Here is a 21,078-nt window from a genome sequence, read left to right as displayed (position 1 = left end):
CACCTCCCTCCTGGTCCCCCACCCTGTGCATTCGCCCAGGCCCCAACGCCCGCCCCACTGTACCACCCCCCCCTTTTAGGCCCCGCCCAATCTTGCTCAGCATTGCCCTCAGCCCCGCCCCTTCCCCACCGGGTCCTTTCGGTTACAATCGGGTCCGAAGTATTCGGATATGAACCAATGATGCTGCCTGTCGATTAGACACCCCCACTCATTCTATAAACCTGTACACCGGCAGCAGTGGGATCCTCCAGCTCCCCTGTCCCTGTCTCCATCTCCCTCTGCTGCTGCCCCACTGTACACTATTCCCCTTCTCTCAGTCATGTAAAATTGCAAAAACTCTGATTCAGTCTGGTTCAGTCTCTGACACAAAAATAAAATCCATTTCCACAACAGAGGCATTCCAGTTTTGCATTTTGATCAACATTTCCTGTTGTTGTACGTCCCGGGATTTTCCCTATTATCCTGGTTTCACAAAGCCGGGGAGATTCCTTGCCCTGTGCAGCGGGTGTGCAAAGATCCCGGGAATCGGAGGAGAGCAGAGTGTCCCAGAGCTGTCTTCACTTTATCGGAGAGCATCTCAAGGTCTGGATCATCTCAGTGTCTCTGAATCTCTCCCTCTTCCTGTCCTCGCTGCACTTTCACTCCCTCTTCCTCTTTCATCGTTCTTTCACTCCCTGCCTTCCTGTCTCTGGTTCACTCCCTCCCTCTCTCTCTCTGTCTGTCCAACTCTATGTCTCGCTTACTGTTTGTGTTGCTCTTCCTCTCACCCTATCTCTCTCTCCGTCTGTCTCTGTCTTTTTCTCCCAGATCTCTATCTGCCGCTCTTCTTCTTTCTGTTCATCTCTCCCTTTTTCTCTCCCTCGCTCTGTCCATCTTTCTCTTTATTTCACCCTCGCTCTGTCCCTCTGCCTGTATTCGTCTCTCTGTCTGAATTAGTTTCTCTGTATCTGTCTCTCGCTTTGTCCATCTTTCTCCGTATCTCTCCCTCACTCTGTATCCCTCTCTCTGTGCCTCTCTGTTTGTTTCTCGAACTGTTCGGAGGTACAGCTGTCATCGATTGCTCAACTACTGAGACTCTGAGTGACTGGATCTGTGCGGCTGTGTGTTATTCTGAAGTTAAGTGCTGTTGTTACACGTTTGCCCAGTGGTGCGTTGTCTGGGGCAGTGCGGTGGTGATCGGCTGGAGTGTTGGAGACTCAGACAGAGCTCGGGCCCTTCGCCTCCACCCCACAGATTTATTTCACTGAGACCTTGTATTAGACATCTGGGATCCTTCCAGGCTTCTGTCCAGAATTGGGGGTATCTGGGAGAGTACCCAGGATGATCAATATGTATAGCGGGCGTGTCCAGTGTTATCAATATGTATAGCGGGCGTGTCCAGGATGATCAATATGTATTTGGGACATCTCTGTCCTTCTCCAAGGACCCCGATCTTGTACCATTGATGCTACGGCACTCGTCTGCACCATAAACAGCTGGAGCAGTACTGTATTGGGATCTTTGTATGTATCAAACGACTGCCATAATACATGTGGCCGCGGGCGTGCCCACTGATCTCCTTCAGGAGGCTTGCACCTGAACTTCCTCTTCCTCACTCTTGCCGTGCTCCCTGCTCCAACTCTATCTCTACCTCCTTTCCAGGTGTAACAATTCCTGCACGGATGCGTGCAACAGCTGGAGAGACTGACACAATGTGAGGCGCACAGAGTAATACATCAGGCTGATGACATGTTGGCCTCTCTCACAGTTGGGTCTCAATATATGATTGCATTAGAGAGGCTAAGAAGGGATTTATGAAGATGTTGCCTGGACTGGTGAATTTTAGCTCGGAGGAAAGATTGGAGAGGCTGGGGTTGTTTACTTTGGACGCTGATGGGGGACTTATTTGTAGTGTGCAAAATTATGAGGCATCTCGTGGGAATGGATAGAAAAGATCTTTTTCCCTTAGCAGAGGGTTCAAGAATCAAGAGCCAGAGATTTAAAGTAATTAGTAGACGGATTAGAGGGGAGTTGAGGAGAATATTTTTCACCCAGATGGAGGTGAGGTCTGGAACTCGCTGCCTGAAAGGGTGGTAGAGGCAGAAACCCTCATCACATTTAAAAAGTACACAAGGACATAAGAAATAGGAGCAGGAGTAGGCCATTCGGCTCCTCAGGCCTGCTCCACCATTTAATAAGATCATGATTGATCTGATCATGGACTCAGCTCCACTTCCCCGCCCGCTTCCCATTACCCTTTATTCCCTTATCGCTCAAAAATCTGTCTATTTCAGCCTTAAATGTATTCAATGACCCAGCCTCCACAGCTCTCTGAGGCAGAGAATTCCACAGATTCACAATCCTCTGAGAAGAAGTTCCTCCTCTCAGTTTTAAATGGGTGGCCCCTTATTCTGAGACTATGTCCCCTAGTTTTAGTTTCCCCGAAGAGTGGAAATATCCTCTCTGCATCTCACTTGTGGAGCCCCTCATTATCTTATATGTTTTGATAAGATCACCTCTCATTCTTCTGAACTCCAATGAACTCCCAACCTACTCAACCTTTCTTCATAGGTCAGCCCCCTCATCTCCGGAATCAACTTAATGAACCTTCTCTGAACAACTTGGAAATGCTCTTTAAGTGCCGTAACCTGCAGGGCTATGGACCAAGAGCTGGAAAGTGGGATTAGGCTGGATAGCTCTTTTTCGATTGGCACAGACACAATGTGCTGAATGGCCTGCCTCAGTACCATCAATATCGGTGATTCTATGATTCCACTTTCCTTGCTCGGTGTTTGAAAGCTTTCCAGTCAGAATATACCCACACATCTGTACGATCATTGTTCTCATGGATTTTTTCCAGCCCAAGGCAGCCTGCTCCTGACCTCCTGAGACTCGTTCTTATTCCATCTGTATCCCCCCTCCTGGCCCCTCCCCCACCCCCCTGTGCACCTCTCACCCCCAGGCCCCCCCTCACCCCCGTACACCCTCTCTCCCCTCCCCCACCGCCCCCCTTTTCCTGTGTGTGTTTCTCACCGCAGTGAGGGTCCGGGAATCTCTCTGTATTCCGGGAAATCACGTTAGATTGTCACTGCTTTCACTTTCACCTGATCTCTGGCTCCCTCTGCTGGTCGGAGCCCGGAGCAGAACTGAGTTTACTTTTACATTTTATTTTGGGACGAGGGCGTCCCCTCGTCGCTCTGTGACCTCCTCCCGTTCCTGTGAAGTGGATTGGGTTACCTATAGCCATGCTGAGGGGACACAATGGTGGGGCGGATGGGGTGATGTCGATTAGAATATCAGACACTATCCTTGCAACACAGTTTCAGAAACCTCTAAAAAGGGATTAGTCAGCAAGGGGCAGACTGTCGATCTGAGAGATAGATTCTTTGATATGAGGGACAGCTGGAAGGACTGTCAGCCCCCTGCAATGTACAGGGCGGGGGGATCGCACATCCATGCTCATTTATTGTTTGAATGTAAAAGTATACTTTATTGATAGAATTCTGGCAAAATACAATACATAGCTTTTCAAGGTACATTGCAATACAATCCACACATCACGATACATTAACACTATGCAGATGAAAGCAGGACATGGAACTAATAAGAACACATTTACATTACATTTCAAGGTACATTGCAGTACAATGGAGCAATCACATTACATACAGCGTGATACACGTGAAATCAGCGCGCCGAGTTCTACTTACACAAACTGATTACATGTTCACTATGTTCAGACAGCCCGAGGGGTGCTTTATACGGGTTCTAACCCCCGGGTGTACAGTGGTGGGAGGGCCTTAGACAATGACCCTTTCCCATCGTGCCTTTGTGACGGCTGCACCAAACTTCAGTGTGTCCCTCAGCACGTACTCCTCCACCTTGGAATGCGCCAGTCTGCAACCCTCGCCCGTGGACAGCTCCTTGCTCTGGAAGGCCAGCAAGTTTCAGGCAGACCAAAGGGCATCTTTCGCTGAGTTGATGCCCCTCCAGCAGCAGTCGATATCTGTTAAGTCCTGACTCTGATGTACTGACTGACAGAAGACACATGCTGAAGTCAAGGTCACTCAGGACCTGCACCTTTAATTCCAGCTCTCCAGTGCTGCACTTGCCTGAGACCTCCCTTTATATACATCAGTGGGACAGGTATGGAGTGTCTCCTGCAAGTGCACCCCTGGTGGTAAGCTATGCTTATTGTTACAGGTCATATCCAGTTACAGTCATGTATAGCATGGTAAGATACAGTTATATACAGTAATGTGAGATACATGACATCACCCTCCCCCAAGGTCTTATTGCCTTTATAGATTCAGTCTCTCAAGTGGTCTGCGCTCTCGCGTGGAGCGTCTTAGTTGTGGTTCAGTTGTTTGCCTTGGTGCCTGTGTTTCATTTGGTGTGATTGCTGGTATCTCGCCTGGGCTGTCTGTTTTGTTCAGTATGATTGCTGGTATCTCGCCTGGACTGTCTGTTACGTTCAGTATGATTGCTGGTATCTCGCCTGGGCTGTCTGTTGAGACTGCCCTTTCCTCAGGTTGCTCCACCTGTCTGTCCACCAGGTGTGGTGGGAGTTCCACATTGTAGTCTGCCTCTGGTTCTTCAGTGTTATCAGTGAATCTACTTTTTACTTGGTCTACATGCCTCCGGCAGGTTTGGCCATTGTCCATTTGTACAACCAGTAGCCTATTTCCCTCTTTGTCTGTTACTGTCCCTGCAAGCCATTTGGGACACCGGCCATAGTTTAGTACAAACACTTTGTCCCCTATCTCATTCCACCTCCCCCTCAAATTTCGGTCATGGTACTCAGTTAGCTTTTGACGCTTAGCCTCAACAATTTCATGCATGTCTGGGAGGATTAACGAGAGCCTGGTCTTTAAGGTTCGTTTCATCAATAGTTGCGCGGGGGGAACCCCAGTCAACAAATACGGACGAGATCTGTATGCCAGCAGCAGTCGCGACAGGTGGCTCTGCAGCGTGGGACCTTGGATTCTGAGCATGCCTTGTTTAATGATCTGCACTGCTTGCTCTGCCTGGCCATTGGAGGCCGGCTTGAAAGGTGCCGTCTTAACGTGATTTATGCCATGGTCAACTATAAAATCTTGAAATTCTGCGCTGGTGAAACTTGGACCATTATCACTGACCAATATGTCAGGAATGCCGTGCGTTGCAAACATGGTTCTAAGGTACTTCACAGTGGTGGAGGTGGTGCTCGAGTTTAAAATGGTGCATTCGATCCACTTTGAAAATGCATCAACGACTACGAGGAACATTTTGCCCATGAATGGGCCCGCATAGTCTACATGCAGCCGCGACCATGGTTTGGTGGGCCAGGGCCAGGGGCATAGGGGGGCCTCCCTGGGGGCATTACTGAGTTGGGCACAAATGGTGCACCGACGGATGCAGAGCTCCAAATCCGAGTCAATGCCAGGCCACCAGACATGGGATCTGGCTATGGCCTTCATAAGAACGATCCCCGGGTGCTCGCGGTGGAGCTCCCGGACAAACGCCTCCCTGCCTCATAAGGGCATAACTACTCGGCTGCCCCACATCAGACAGTCTGCCTGCAGTGAGAGTTCATGCATGCGCCTATGGAAGGGTTTGACCTCCTCGGGGCAGGCATCGCGAGCCTCTGCCCAGTCACCGGTTAAAACGCATCTTTTGACTAGAGGTAACGTGGGGTCGCTGGTCGTCCAGGCTTTGATTTGGCGAGCCGTCATGGGCGAACCTGTGGATTCAAAGGCAATGACTGCCATGGCCATCTCACAGTCCTGTTCGTCGGACCCTTCTGTGATCGCCAGGGTAGCCTGCTAAGCGCGTCGGCACAGTTGTCTGTGCCTGGTCTGTGCCTTATCGTGTAGTCATAAGCCGCCAGCATGAGTGCCCACCGCTGAATGCGCGCCGAGGCATTGGCGTTGATTGCCTTGCACTCGGATAGTAGGGATGTGAGGGGTTTGTGGTCGGTTTCTAATGCAAACTTGGCCCTGAAAAGGTATTGGTGCATCTTTTTGACACCGTACATGCACTCGAGCGCCTCCTTCTCAACCATACCGTACCCGCGCTCCGCCCGCGAAAGTGACCTGGAGGCATAAGCAACGGGCTGCAATTTCCTGCATCATTGACGTGCTGTAAAATGTACCCGACCCCGTATGCTGACCCATCACACGTAAGGACTACCTTTTTACCTGGGTCAAAAAAGGCGAAAACACTCTTGGAACATAGAAGGTTGCGTGCCTTATTGAAGGCGCGTTCTTGGGCGTCCCCCCAAAACCAATCGCACCCCTTTCTGAGTAGCACATGGAGAGGCCCCATCAGCATACACAAGTTCTGCATAAAGTTCCAAAATTAATTGAGTAGCCCGAGAAAGGCGCGTAGTTCCGAAACATTCCGGGGTCTGGGTGCCAGGCGAATCGCTTCGGTTTTGGATTCGGTTGGGCGGATTCCATCAGCGGCAATCGTTCTGCCCAAAAATTCAACCTCAGGTGCGAGAAACAGACACTCGGATTTCTTAACTCTGAGGCCTACCCGATCCAATCGACTTCGTACTTCCTCAAGATTGCGGAGATGAGAGTCGGTGTCCCTGCCCGTGATGAGTATGTCATCTTGAAACACAACTTTCCCCGGGATGGATTTGAGCAGACTCTACATGTTGCGCTGAAATATAGCAGCTGCCGACCTGATGCCGAATGGGCATCGATTGTACATAAAAAGGCCTCGATGTGTGTTGATGGTGATGAGCAGCTTAGACTCTTCGGTCAGTTTTTGCGTCATATACGCAGATATGAGGTCAAGTTTCGAGAAAAGTTTTCCTCCAGCCAATGTGGCAAATAGGTCCTCTGCTCTGGGCAGCGGGTATTGGTCCTGTAGGGAGACTGTTTATGGTAGACTTGTAATCCCCACAGATTCGTACGGCTTCATGACGGGGACGATGGGACTTGCCCAGTTGCTGAATTCCACAGGAATAATTATGCCTTCCCGCAGAAGCCGGTCCAGTTCGTTTTCAAACTTTTCCCTCATCACATAAGGCACAGCTCTAGCCTTGTGATGGACCGGTCTGGCATTCTGTGTGATGTAGATTCTAACTTTAGCACCTTTGAAGGTGCCCACAGCTGGCTGAAAGAGATGTTCAAAACGGCTAATAACTGTTGAGCAGGAGGTCCGTTCCTCTGATGACATGGCGTGAACATCATCCCATCCTCGTCGCCACTGTTAAGTCCTGACTCTAATGTACTGACTTACACGAGACACATGCTGAAGTCAAGGTCACTCACAACCTGCACCTTTCATTCACAGCTCTCCAGTGCTGCACTTACCCGAGAACTCCCTTTATATACCTCAGTGGGACAGGTATGGAGTGTCTCCTGCAAGTGCACCCCTGGTGGATTGTTACAGGTCATATCCAGTTACAGTCATGTATAACATGGTAAGATACAGTTATATACAGTAATGTGAGATACATGACAATATCTGACTTGGTGTGTGTCCCTGGGAGCGGTCCGTAGAGCACAGAGTCCTGTGTCACGGAGCTGCTCGGGATGAACCTCGACAGCAACCACTGCATCTCTTTCCAGACCCCCTTTGCAAAGGCACCTCCCAGAAGGAGATGGACGATGGTCTTGTCCGCCCCACAGCCGACTCAAGGGCAGAGTGCCGTGGTGCTGTGACACCGACTGTGCATGAAGGGTCTGACGGGTAGGGCCCCCCTCACTGCCAGCCAAGCTACGTCTTGCAACTTGTGTGAAAGCTCTGGCGATGAGACATTCTGCCAAACGACTTCACCAGTCTGCTCGGGGAACCACCCGGCAGGATCCACCATCTCCTTCTTCCGTCGGGTATCCAGCACATTATGTACCGACCATTGCTTTATGGCCTCGTGGTCAAGGGTGTTTTTCTGAAAAAGCTTTTCCATGAAGGACAGTTGGTCCAGCACAGTCCAACTGGTTGTGGTGTTCTGTAGCAGCCTGACCAGACTCCTCCGTCACAACCCCGGGGACAGAGAGAACGTCAGCATGTAGTGACTCTCGGTGTTTGCGTCCCGAGGGTCTATACACAGCTTAGTGCAGCCGCACACACCGGTGGCCATCAGGCCGAGGGCCACGTTGGGTACGTCCTTTCCCCCTTTGTCTGGAGATTTGAACATCGTATCGCTGCGAACACGGTCCATTTGCGATCTCCAGACAAAGTGGGAGACGGCTCGGGTGACTGGTGCAGTGCAGGGGCGGGATATAGGCCAGACCTGTGCCAGGTACAGCAACACCCAGAGCACCTCACACCTGGTGACCAGGCTCTTTCTCACAAACCACATCCATGCTAATGTGGAGGGAGAGGTGCGGGCGGTGTAAAGTGCCTGTGTATTGGGAATGTGTGGGGAGCGCTATTCTCAGGCCTTAAAGGCTCACTATTAACTAGAACCACCTCCCGGCTTCAGAGCAGACGCCCTTTTGTTGGCCCCGCCCAATCTTGCTCAGCATTGCCCTCAGCCCCGCCCCTTCTCCACCGGGTCCTTTCGGTTACAATCGGGTCCGAAATAATCGAATATGAACCAATCGATTAGACACCCCCACCCATTCTATAAACCTGTACACCGGCAGCAGTGGGACCCTCCAGCTCCCCTGTCCCTGTCTCCATCTCCCTCTGCTGCTGCCCCACTGTACACTATTCCCCTTCTCTCTGTCATGTTAAGAACATAACAGAAGAATTAGGAACAGGAGTAAGCCATCTAGCCCCTCGAGCCTGCTCCACCATTCAACAAGATCATGGCTGATCTGGCCGTGGACTCAGCTCCACTTACCCGCCCGTTCCCCGTAACCCTTAATTCCCTTATTGGTTAAAAATCTATCTATGTGATTTGAATACATTCAATGAGCTAGCCTCAACTGCTTTCTTGGGCAGAGAATTCCACAGATTCACAACCCTCTGGGAGAAGAAATTCCTTCTCAACTCGGTTTTAAATTGGCTCCCCCGTATTTTGAGGCCGTGCCCCCTAGTTCTAGTCTCCCCGACCAGTGGAAACAACCTCTCTGTCTCTATCTTGTCTATCCCTTTTATTATTTTAAATGTTTCAGTAAGATCACCCCTCATCCTTCTGAACTCCAACGAGTAAAGACCCAGTCTACTCAATCTATCATCATAAGGTAACCCCCCTCATCTCCGGAATCAGCCTAGTGAATCGTCTCTCTACCCCCTCCAAAGCTGGTATATCCTTCCTTAAGTAAGGTGACCAAAACTGCACACAGTACTCCAGGTGCGGCCTCACCAATACCCTATACAGTTACAGCAGGACCTCCCTGCTTTTGTACTCCATCCCTCTCGCAATGAAGGCCAACATTCCATTTGCCTTCCTGATTACCTGCTGCACCTGCAAACTAACTTTTTGGGATTCATGCACAAGGACCCCCAGGTCCCTCTGCACCGCAGCATGTTCTAATTTCTCCCCATTCAAATAATATTCCCTTTTACTGTTTTTTTTTCCCAAGGTGGATGACCTCACACTTTTCGACATTGTATTCCATCTGCCAAACCTTAGCCCATTCACTTAACCTATCTAAATCTCTTTGCAGCCTCTCTGTGTCCTCTACACAACCCGCTTTCCCACTAATCTTTCTGTCATCTGCAAATTTTGTTACACTACACTCTGTCCCCTCTTCCAGGTCATCTATGTATATTGTAAACAATTATGGTCCCAGCACCGATCCCTGTGGCACACCACTAACCACCGATTTCCAACCCGAAAAGGACCCATTTATCCCGACTCTCTGCTTTCTGTTAGCCAACCAATTCTCTATCCATGCTAATACATTTCTTCTCTCTCCGTGTATCTTCTGCAGTAACCTGTTGTGTGGCACCTTATCGAATGCCTTTTGAAAATTTAAATACACCACATCCATCGGTACACCTCTATCCACCATGCTCATTATATCCTCAAAGAATTCCAGTAAATTAGTTAAACATGATTTCCCCTTCATGAATCCATGCTGCGTCTGCTTGATTGCACTATTCCTATCTAGATGTCCCGCTATTTCTTCCTTAATGATAGTTTCAAGCATTGTCCCCACAACAGATGTTAAACTAACCGGCCTACAGTTACCTGCCTTTTGTCTGCCCCCTTTTTTAAACAGAGGCGTTACATTAGCTGCTTTCCAATCCGCTGGTACCTCCCCAGAGTCCAGAGAATTTTGGTAGATTATAACGAATGCATCTGCTATAACTTCTGCCATCTCTTTTAATATCCTGGGATGCATTTCATCAGGACCAGGGGACTTGTCTACCTTGACTCCCATTAGCCTGTCCAGCACTACCCCGCTAGTGATAGTGATTGTCTCAAGGTCTTCCCTTCCCACATTCCTGTGACCAGCAATTTCTGGCATGGTTTCTGTGTCTTCCACTGTGAAGACCGAAGCAAAATAATTGTTTAAGGTCTCAGCCATTTTCACATTTACCATTATTAAATTCCCCTTCTCATTTTCTAAGGGACCAACATTTACTTTAGTCACTCTTTTCCATTTTATATATTTGTAAAAGCTTTTACTATCCGTTTTTATGTTTTGCGCAAGTTTACCTTCGTAATCTATCTTTCCTTTCTTTATTGCTTTCTCAGTCATTCTTTGCTATTGTTTAAAATTTTCCCAATCTTCTATTTTCCCACTAACCTTGGCCACCTTATACGCATTGGTTTTTAATTTGATACTCTCCTTTATTTCCTTGGTTATCCACGGCTGGTTATCCCTTCTCTTACCGCCCTTCATTTTCACTGGAATATATTTTTAATGAGCACTATGAAAGAGCTCCTTAAAACTTCTCCACTGTTCCTCAATTGTGCCACCGTTTAGTCTGTGTTTCCAGTCTACTTTAGCCAACTCTGCCCTCATCCCACTGTAGTCCCCTTTGTTTAAGCATAGTACGCTCATTTGAGACACTACTTCCTCACCCTCAATCTGTATTACAAATTCAACCATGCAGTGATCACTCATTCCGAGAGGATCATTTACTAGGAGATAATTTATTATTTCTGTCTCATTACACAGGACCAAATCTAAGTCTCCCTTTTAGATTCTATAACATACTGTTCTAAGAAACAATCCCGTATGCATTCTATGAATTCCTCCTCCAGGCTACCCCGTGCGATTTGATTTGACCAATCGATATGTCAGTTAAAATCTCCCATGATTACTGCCGTTCCTTTTTCACATGCCTCCATTATTCCATTGATTATTGCCCGCCCCACCGTGAAGTTATTATTTGGGGGCCCATAGACTACGCCCATCAGTGACTTTTTCCCTACTATCTCTAATCTCCACCCACAGTGATTCAACATTTTGTTCATTAGAGCCAATATCGTCTCTCACAACTGCCCTGATATCATCCTTTATTAACAGAGCTACCCCACCTCCTTTCCCTTCTTGTCTATCTTTCCGAATAGTCAGATACCCCTGTATGTTTAATTCCCAGTCTTGGCCACCCTGCAATCACATTTCTGTAATGGCCACCAAATCGTACCCATTTGTAATGATTTGTGCCGTCAACTCATTTACTTTATTTCGAATGCTGCGTGCGTTTAGGTAGAGTGTTTTAATACTAGTTTTTAAACCACGATTTTTAGTTTTGACCCCTCCTGCAGCCCCTTTATATTCAGTGGCCCTTTTTGTTTTTTGCCTTGGGTTTCTCTGCCCTCCACTTTTACTCATCTCTTTTCTGTCTTTTGCTTTTGTCTCCTTTTTGTTTCCCTCTGTCTCCCTGCATTGGTTCCCATCCCCCTGTCAAATTAGTTTAACTCCTCCCCAACGCACTAGCAAACACTCCCCCTAGGACATTGGTTCCGGTCCTACCTAGGTGCAGACCGTCCGGTTTGTACTGGTCCCACCTCCCCCAGAACCGGTTCCAATGCCCCAGGAATTTGAATCCCTTCCTGCTGCACCACTGCTCAAGCCACGTATTCATCTGAGCTATCCTGCGATTCCTACTCTGACTAGCACGTGGCACCGGTAGCAATCCTGAGATTACTACTTTTGAGGTCCTACTTTTTAATTTAGCTCCTAGCTCCTTAAATGTTAAAGTTGCAATCACTCTGATTCAGTCTGGTCCAGTCTTTGAGACAAAAATAAAATCCATTTCCACAAAAGGGGCGTTCCAGTGTTGAATTTTGATCAACATTTCCTGTTGTTGTACTTCACAGGAATTTGCCTATTCTGACCTTGCTTTCACAAAGCTGGGGAGATTCCTTATCCTGTGCAGCGGGTGTGCAAAGATCCCGGGAATCGGAGGAGAGCAGAGTGTCCCGGAGCTGTCTTCACTTTATCGGAGAGCATCTCAAGGTCTGGATCATCTCAGTGTCTCTGAATCTCTCCCTCTTCCTGTCCTCGCTCCACTTTCACTCCCTCATCGTTCTCTCACTCCCTGCCCTCCTGTCTCTGGTTCATTCCCTCTCTCCCTTTGCCTGTCCTTCGCTCTGTCTCTCATACTGTTTCTGTTGCTCTTCCTCTCTCTGTCCTTCTCTCTATCTCTCTCTCTCTCTTCCTAGTCCTCTCTCTGTGTGTATGTCTGTTTCTGTCCTTTTCTCTCCATCCTCTATCTGCCGCTCTTCTTCTTTCTGTTCATCTCTCTCTTTATCTCTTCCTCGCTCTATCCATCTTTCTCTGTACCTCTCCCTCGCTCTGTCCATCCCCCTCTCTCTGTCCCTCTGCTTGTATTAGTCTCTCGCTCTGTCCATCTTTCTCTGTATCTCTCCCTCACTCTGTCCATCTTTCTCTGTATCTCTCCCTCGCTCTGTATTTCTCTCTCTGTGCCTCTCTGTTTGTTTCTCGAACTGTTCAGAAGTACACTGTCATCAATTGATCAACTGCTGGGACTATGAGTGACTGGATCTGTGCGGCTGTGTTTTATTCTGAAGTTAAGTGCTGTTGTTACACGTTTGCCCAGTGGTGAGTTTTCTGGGGCAGTGCGGTGGTGATCGGCTGGAGTTTTGGAGACTCAGCCAGAGCTCGGGCCCTTCGCCTCCACCCCACAGATTTATTACACTGAGACCTTGTATTAGACATCTGGGATCCTTCCAGGCTTCTGTCCAGAAATGGGGGTATCTGGGAGCATGTCCAGGATGATCAATATGTATAGGGGGCGTGTCCAGGATTATCAATATTTATTCGTGGCGTGTCCAGGGTTAATATCAATATGTATAGGGGGCATGGCCTGTATTATCAATATGTATAGGGGGCGTGTCCAGTGTTATCAATAAGTATTGGCGGCAGTGTCCAGGATGATCAATATGTATTTGGGACATCTCTGTCCTTCTCCAAGAACCCCGATCTTGTACCATGGATGCTACGGCACTCGTCTGCACCATAAACAGCTGGAGCAGAACTGTATTGGGATCTTTGTATGTATCAAACGACTGGCATAATACATGTGGCCGTGGGCGTGCCCACTGACCTCCTTCAGGAGGCTTGCACCTGAACTTGCTCTTCCTCACTCTTGCTGTGCTCCCTGCTCCAACTCTATCTCTACCTCCTTTCCAGGTGTGACAATTCCTGCACGGATGCGTGCAACAGCTGGAGAGACTGACACAATGTGAGGCGCACAGAGTAATACATCAGGCTGATGACATGTTGGCCTCTCTCACAGTTGGCTCTCAATATATGATTGCATTAGAGAGGCTAAGAAGGGATTTACAAGGATGTTGCCTGGACTGGTGAATTTTAGCTCGGAGGAAAGATTTAATATTAATGACTTGGAGGAAGGGACTGAGTGTAATGTAGCCAAGTTTGCCTCGATACAATGATGGGAGGAAAAGCACTGTGTGAGGAGAACACAAACAACCTGCAAAAGGATATAGACAGACGAAGTGAGTGGGCAAACAATTGGCAGATGGAGCATAATGTTGGAAAGTGTGAGGTCCTGCACTTTGGGAGCACGTTATTATTTAAATGGAGAAAGATTGCAAAGTGCTGCAGTACAGCGGGACCTGGGGGTACTTGTGCATGAAACATTAAAGGTTAGTATGCAGGTACAGCAAGTGATCAGGAAGGCCAATGGAATCTTGGCGTTCATTGCAAAGGGGATGGAGTATAAAAGCAGGGAAGTCTTGCTTCAGTTATACAGGCTATTGGTGAGGCCATATCTGGAATACTGCATACAGTTTTAGTTTCCATATTTACGAAAGGATATACTTGCTTTGGAGGTAGTTCAGAGAAGGTTCACAAGGTTGATTCCAGAGGTGAGGGTTTGACTTATGAGGAAAGGTTGAGTAGGTTGGGTCTCTACTCATTGGAGTTCAGAAGAATAAGAGGTGATCTTATCGAAACGTATAAGATTATGAGGGGACATGACAAGGTGGATGCAGAGAGGATGTTTCCACTGATAGGGGAGACTAGAACTAGAGGGCATAATCTTAGAATAAGGGGCCGCCCATTTAAAATAGAGATGAGGAGAAATTTCTTCTCTCAGAGGATTGTTGAACTGTGGAATTCGCTGCCTCAGAGAGCTGTGGGAGCTGGGACATTGAATAAATTTAAGACAGAAATATACAGTTTCTTCAACGATAATGGGAATAAGGGGTTATGGAGAGCGGGCAGAGAAGTGGACCTGAGTCCATGATCAGATCAGCCATGATCTTATTGAATGGCGGAGCAGGCTCGAGGGGCCATGTTGCCTACTCCTGTTCCTATTTCTTATGTTCTTATGATAGGCTGGGTTTGTTTACTTTGGATTTTGATGGGAGACTTATTTGTGGTGTGCAAAATTATGAGGCATCTCGGGAGAATGGATAGAAAGGAGCTTTTTCCCTTAGCAGAGGGGTCAAGAACCAGGGACCAGAGATTTAAAGTAATTAGTAGATGGATTAGAGGGGAGTTAAGGAGAATATTTTTCACCCAGAGAGTGGTGAGGGTCTGCAACTCACTGCCTGAAAGGGTGGTAGAGGCAGAAACCCTCATCACATTTAAAAGTACATAAGAACATAAGAAATATGAGCAGTAGAAGGCCACCTGGCCCCTCGAGCCTGCTCCACCATTTAATAAGATCATAACTGATCTGATCATGGACTCAGCTCCACTTCCCCGCCCGCTCCCCATAACCCTTTATTACCTTATCACTCAAAAATCTGTCTATCTCCGCCTTAAATATATTCAATGACCCAGCCTCCACAGCTCTCTGGGGTAGGGAATTCCATAGATTTACAACCCTCAGAGAGATGAAATTCCTCATCTCAGTTTTAAATGGGCGGCCCCTTATCCTGAGACTATGTCCTCTAGTTTTAGTTGCCCCGATGAGTGGAAATACCCTCTCTGGATTCACCTTGTCGAGCCCACTCACAATCTTATATGTTTCAATAAGATCACCTCTCATTCTTCTGAACTCCATTGTGTATAGTTACAACCTACTCAACCTTTCTTCATAAGTCAACCCCCTCAACTCCAGAATCAACTTAGTGGACCTTCTCGAAACAACTTGGAAATGCCCTTGAAGTGCCGTAACCTGCAGGGGTATGGACCAAGAGCTGGAAAGTGGGATTAGTTTGGATAGCTCTTTTTTGATTGGCACAGACACAATGTGCTGAATGGCCTGCCTCTGTACCATCAATATCGGTGATTCTATGGGCCCAAGTTTCCACACGCGCCTAGAACGGTGCAGTCCCGACCTGGATGCCCGTTTTTCGTGCCACAAAGTGCGCCTAAAAAAATCCTCCATATTCTCCAGCTCCCTGCAGTCCTCTAGCCCTCGGCGCGGCGCAGCACGAGCTGTAGGGGGCAGAGCCAGGTCCCTGCGCTGAAAACAGTGCCGGGACCTCTGCACATGTGCGCTACAGTGGGCACGCAAGTGCAGTAGCTCCAGGCGCCGAACTGTGTGGGAGGGGCCCGAAGCACGCAGCCACTAGCCCTGGCCCAATGGCCTCACTGGGGCTGCGTGAATAAGGCTCCTCCCACGGCCAGCTCCTGCTTCCCCCCCCCTCCCCCCGACCAGGCATGACACCCGCTCCCCACCCCCTGCCTCCGGACCCGACCCGACCCACACTCCTGTTCCCACTCCCCACCCCCCAACTGGACTCGACCTGACCCGCGCTCCCGCCGCCGACCCAACCCCCCCCACTGGACCCAACCCGACCCGACTCCCGCTCCCGGACTGGATCCGACCTGACCTCCCCCAACCCCCCCGACCTGACCTCCCGCCCCCCGACCTGACCTCCCCCCCTCTCCCTCCCTCCCTCTCTCTCCCTCCCTCCCTCCCTCCCCTCCCCCTCTCTCTCCCTCCCCCCCTCTCTCTCCCTCCCTCCCTCCCTCCCCGACCCCCGAACCTCCCCGACCCGACCCAACGCCACCTACCTGTAAATCTGGTGCTGGGGACGGGCACTGCCCGAAGTCTCGGGCCGGCCCGTTCAGCCTTCGGTCCCGAAAGGCCTGCCTGAAGCATTTTCACACAGGTAGGAAGATGGTTTATTTAATCTTTTCTTTGCTTATAAATGTTTATTCAGGTTGGATTCATTTGTATAATATTTGTATAAGTATAAATAAGGATTTATTATAGAATTTAATGACTTCCCTTCCCCCCCACCTCGTTCTGGACGCCTAATTTGTAACCTGCGCCTGATTTTTTAATGTGTAGAACAGGTTTTTTCAGTTCTACAAAAATCTTCACTTGCTCCATTGTACTTTAGTTTGGAGTACGTTTTCACTGTGGAAACTTTCAAATCAGGCGTCAGTGGCCGGACACGCCCCCTTTTGAAGAAAAAATTCTGTTCCAAAGTAGAACTGTTCTACCTGACTAGAACTGCAGAAAAAAAAATGTGGAGAATTGCGATTTCTAAGATAGTCCATTCTCCACCAGTTGCTCCTAAAAATCAGGCGCAAATCATGTGGAAACTTGGGCCCAATGATTCCACTTTCCTTGCTCAGTGTTTGAAAGAGATCTAGTCAGAATATACCCATACATCAGTACGATCGTTGTTCTCATGGATCTTTTCCAGCCCAAGACAGCCTGCTCCTGGCCTCCTGAGACTCATCCTTATTCCATCGGTATCCCAGAATATCGGGAACCCTGACTAGTGTGTGATGATCTTTATCATCGAATGATGTGTCACTAATCATTCTGGAGAATGCCAATGGAATGGTTGACAGATACACCTGTACCCTGTCTACTGTAGTACAGACACACATTTAAATGATACAGAGACAGTGCCGTGTCTGTAGTACTGGTGTATGGGTCAGTGATATACAGGCAGTCCCATGTTAATTCCTCAGTACAGCTATATGTTGTTTCTAAATTATATATAAAACAGATAAAGGAGGTTTTGAAACTGATTAATAGAGATGAACTAGAAATTGCAGAGCAGAGTTAAAGAAAGAAAGACTTGCATTTATATAGCGCCTTTCACGACCATCGGATGTCCCAACGCACTTTACAGCCAATGAAGTACTTTTTGGAGTGTAGTCACTGTTGTAATGTGGGAAACTCAGCGGCCAATTTGCACACAGCAAGCTCGCACAACCAGCAATGTGATAATGACCAGATAATCTATTATTGCTATGTTGGTTGAGGGATAAATATTGGCCAGGACACTGGGGATAACTCCCCTGCTCTTCTTCGAAATAGTTCCATGGGATCTTTTATGTTCACCTGAGAAAGCAGATGGACCTCAGTTTAATGTCTCATCCGACAGTGCAATGCCCCCTCCATACTGCACCAGAGTGTCAGCCTAGATTTATGTGTTCAAGTCCCTGGAGTGGGATTTCAACCCACAACCTTCTGACTCAGAGGCGAGAATGCTACCTCTGAGCCACAGCTGACATGACAAAGAAATGACAAGTATCTCTATCAATATATTCACAGCAAGCATTAAAAATAGTATGAGGTGGGATGATTAAAAGGCCCCCAATGTGGCACTGCCTCAAGTGACCAAGGGATCGGAACGCAGATCATTGTGTGTGTTGATGGAAATCTCCGCCTTGGGAAGTTGGTTTTCAGAGTGAGGAGAGAGGAGCTATTTAACAATAAATGGAAATGTTGGATAATGCAGGCAGTGATGGGCTGAGGAGGTTAAAGGTGGATAAAGGCATCAGGTTCAGATGGACTGGAGCTGAAAGGGCACTGAAAGAAGAGTGGAGCAGAACAGGTCCCATAGTTCTCAGGACTTCAGGAAATCCTTTGGACTGGAAGTAATGCCTGGGATGTGGAAACTAGCTGACATCATCAGCCTTTCTCAAAGGGGTCTGGAGACAACCCAGGAAATGACATCGAGCTTATCTGCTGCTGTGGCTGGTGGTGTCCTGATAGAGAGAATACTGAAACATTAGATAGACATGGGACGGTAAGCAGGGGTCAGGGCGGATATGGGAGACACTTCTTACTCAACAAGTTGTCTGTGAGGAAGCGATGGACGCTGATAACCATTGAAATGATGTGGGTGGTAATACGTTTAGATTTCAGACATCAGTCCAGAAGGTGAGAAAGACGGGAGATCGGGACCAAGATTCTGACCAGGGATGGAGCTGAGAAAAATAACAGGGGGATAGATTTCTAACGCTTCCCGGGAATTGCGGGTTGTCCAGATCCATGACTTTCACATCCATTGATATCAGCCCTGTACAGTTCTGCTCACCGTATTCAAGCACAAGACTATCCAACAATTAGAGGCAACCAGCGTGATACCCGATTTAAGGCAACTGAACAAGGGAGAAGTTGAAGAGCCCAGGTATGTTGCGGGTTGACGCTAACTTTCGCCAATGCTGTAAAATGGCAAATATCGAATTGGCCGCCTGTGATATGATGGGCCACATGACCTCCTGAGCTGTATCATTCTATGAGTTTAGACTGCCCCCCTGAATTTTGTTTCTGTTGAATTCAATTCATGTGTGGCCTATATCGAGCAGCTAATGTCATTGGTCAAAGTTAGCAGGCCTCCCAGCTCAGTCTGGGGAATTCTCCGGGTGCAATGTATCCCGCCATCGTTGTCTGTGTTGGAGAGATATTTCTGACTGTATGTGAAGAATGCTCACCACAGTGTGCTATCAATAATTCATAAAGTACAACTCGATCTTACACTTCCCTTTCCCTTTCAGGGAACGATGGCTGGGGTTTTATCCCATATGTTCCACAGTTCCACAGATGTTAAACATCTGGCAGACACTTATCGCCATGGCGGGCAGAGAGCTCTTCAGTCAGAGATTGAGAGGAAAACAAGAGAGTTTGAGAACGTGAAGCTTCAGGTTGCAGTGATGGGTGAGTCGGGTAAGGGGAAATCGAGTTTCATCAATGCACTGAGAGACCTGGGTGTAAATGATGAGGGAGTTGCCCCAACTGGTGTTGAAGAGACCACAAAAGAACGCACCCCCTACCAACATCCCACTCTACCCAATGTGACATACTGGGACTTCCCAGGAATCGGCACTCCCGGGTTCCCTGCCAAAGCGTTCCTGAAAAAGACTGACTTTTCGCAATATGACTTTGGCATTATCGTTTCTGCCGACCGCTTCACAGAGAATGATGCAGCCTTGGCCAAAAGGATGAAGAAGGCGGGTAAACCTTTCTACTTTGTCCGCTCCAAGATTGACATGGCAATCAAAGAAGAAAGCAAGAAACGCGGTTACAATCAAGAGGAAATGTTTCAGAGAATCAGAGAATGTTGCACTAACTCATTGACCAAAGTGGGGATACAAAACCCTCGTGTATTTCTGTTATCAAATAACGATATTGAGAAGTACGATTTCCCCGAGTTAAACCGAGCCCTGGACCGTGACCTACCAGAAACAAAGAAGAATGTGTTTCTGCTCTCTCTCCCAAACACATCTTTGGATGTTATAAAAAGAAAACAAGAGCTGCTGAAACATTCCATCAATGTGCTTGCTGCAATCTCTGGAGGTATTGGTGTTGTTCCAATCCCAGGCGTGTCCTTAGCTTGTGATCTGGCCCTCATTGTCTCAGCATTACTGACCATGCGGAGAATTCTGGGTCTGGATAACGCCTCTATTCGAAAAGTGGCAGAGAAGGTGGGCAAAGATGAGGCTTACCTGCGAGCTAACACTCAGCACCCATGGGTGTACGGGGATATAAGTACAGATCAGGTAATAATGCTGCTGCAGCGAAGCGCCATCGCAATTGCACTGACTGTAGCCGAGCCAATCCTCGACTTCGTACCAATTATTGGTTCTATCTTTGGGGCAGCATCGTCCTTCTGGGTGACCTACACCGTGCTGAACTCGTCACTGGACGAGTTAGTGCAAGCTGCACACACAGTGATGCAGAATGCGTATAACTAGCTTTAAACCTTGGCCTCCAAGCACCACAACCAACTTCCTGTGTGCTAGGTATGCCTCCAGCTCGTGGAGAGTTTCCCCTGATTCCCATTGGCTTCAATTTTACTCGGGCTCCTTGGTGCCGCATTCGATCAAATGTTGCTTTGATGTTACGGGCAGTCACTCTCACCTCGCCTCTGGTGAATGTCTCTAATGACTGTCCAATTACTGCTTTTTCTGTTAACCTAGTAAGCTGAAAATGGAATGTACTTTTGAACCAAGATTAAAGTTCAGGAACACAACAAACCAGCAGCTGCCTTCTGTCACTGTTGATTTCCTTTACCAGGTGTGAGTGTGAACAAATAGGAGAGTAAGCAAGTCAAACCATTCCTGATTCCAGTTTAGTGAGATGAATGTACAGTTTTGCTGGAGTGAATCGCTCTGTCTGTATAAAGGCTCGAAATCCAGGAGTCAGATCAACTTGACAGAGATTTTATTGGACAGCACATGTGCGTAACACAAGCAGCGAAACGTTTATATACTCACCTGTAGGAGAGTAATCGGGGACTGGAGGCATCACCAGCCCTGGATGTTGTACCACTGTGATCACCAAACCGGGACTTTCATTCTTATTTATATATTTCGTAGAACAACCCACATCCTGCCCAATATTCACCCGCTCGATACCCACCTGCCCGTTGCTCACACGCCCCTCACCCCCCCTCACACCCCGGCTCCTCACACCCTCGTCCCTCACACCTCCACCCCTCACACCCCCCCCTTACACCCCGCCCCTCACCCCCCCCCCCCCCCCCACCCCACCCCTCACACCCCCCGCGCCCTCACACACCTGCCATACCCCTGCTCCTCACACCCCTCATACCCGCTG

The 21,078-nt window shown here is 48.3% G+C and overlaps 1 protein-coding gene across 1 annotated transcript; it reads left to right on the top strand.

The window, feature by feature from the left end:
• The first annotated feature begins 487 nt into the window (after positions 1-487).
• LOC139272553 (interferon-inducible GTPase 5-like) lies at positions 488-20,495 on the top strand. The gene is made up of 3 exons (XM_070888611.1): positions 488-582; positions 12,146-12,284; positions 19,017-20,495. Exon 3 carries the CDS (start codon positions 19,023-19,025, stop codon positions 20,211-20,213), a length of 1,191 nt encoding a protein of 396 aa, XP_070744712.1. The 5' UTR covers positions 488-582; positions 12,146-12,284; positions 19,017-19,022; the 3' UTR covers positions 20,214-20,495.
• The last annotated feature ends 583 nt before the right edge of the window (positions 20,496-21,078 follow it).

The sequence above is a fragment of the Pristiophorus japonicus genome, chromosome 9 (assembly GCF_044704955.1).
Source record: "Pristiophorus japonicus isolate sPriJap1 chromosome 9, sPriJap1.hap1, whole genome shotgun sequence".
In the NCBI taxonomy this organism is placed as follows: domain Eukaryota; kingdom Metazoa; phylum Chordata; class Chondrichthyes; family Pristiophoridae; genus Pristiophorus; species Pristiophorus japonicus.
The sequence above is the reverse complement of the archived record's forward strand: the minus strand, read 5'-3'. Positions and strand labels throughout refer to the sequence as shown.

Bases quoted from the DNA above. Each gene is read 5' to 3' on its own strand.
- LOC139272553 (XM_070888611.1), top strand. From the start codon at position 19,023: ATGGCTGGGGTTTTATCCCATATGTTCCACAGTTCCACAGATGTTAAA.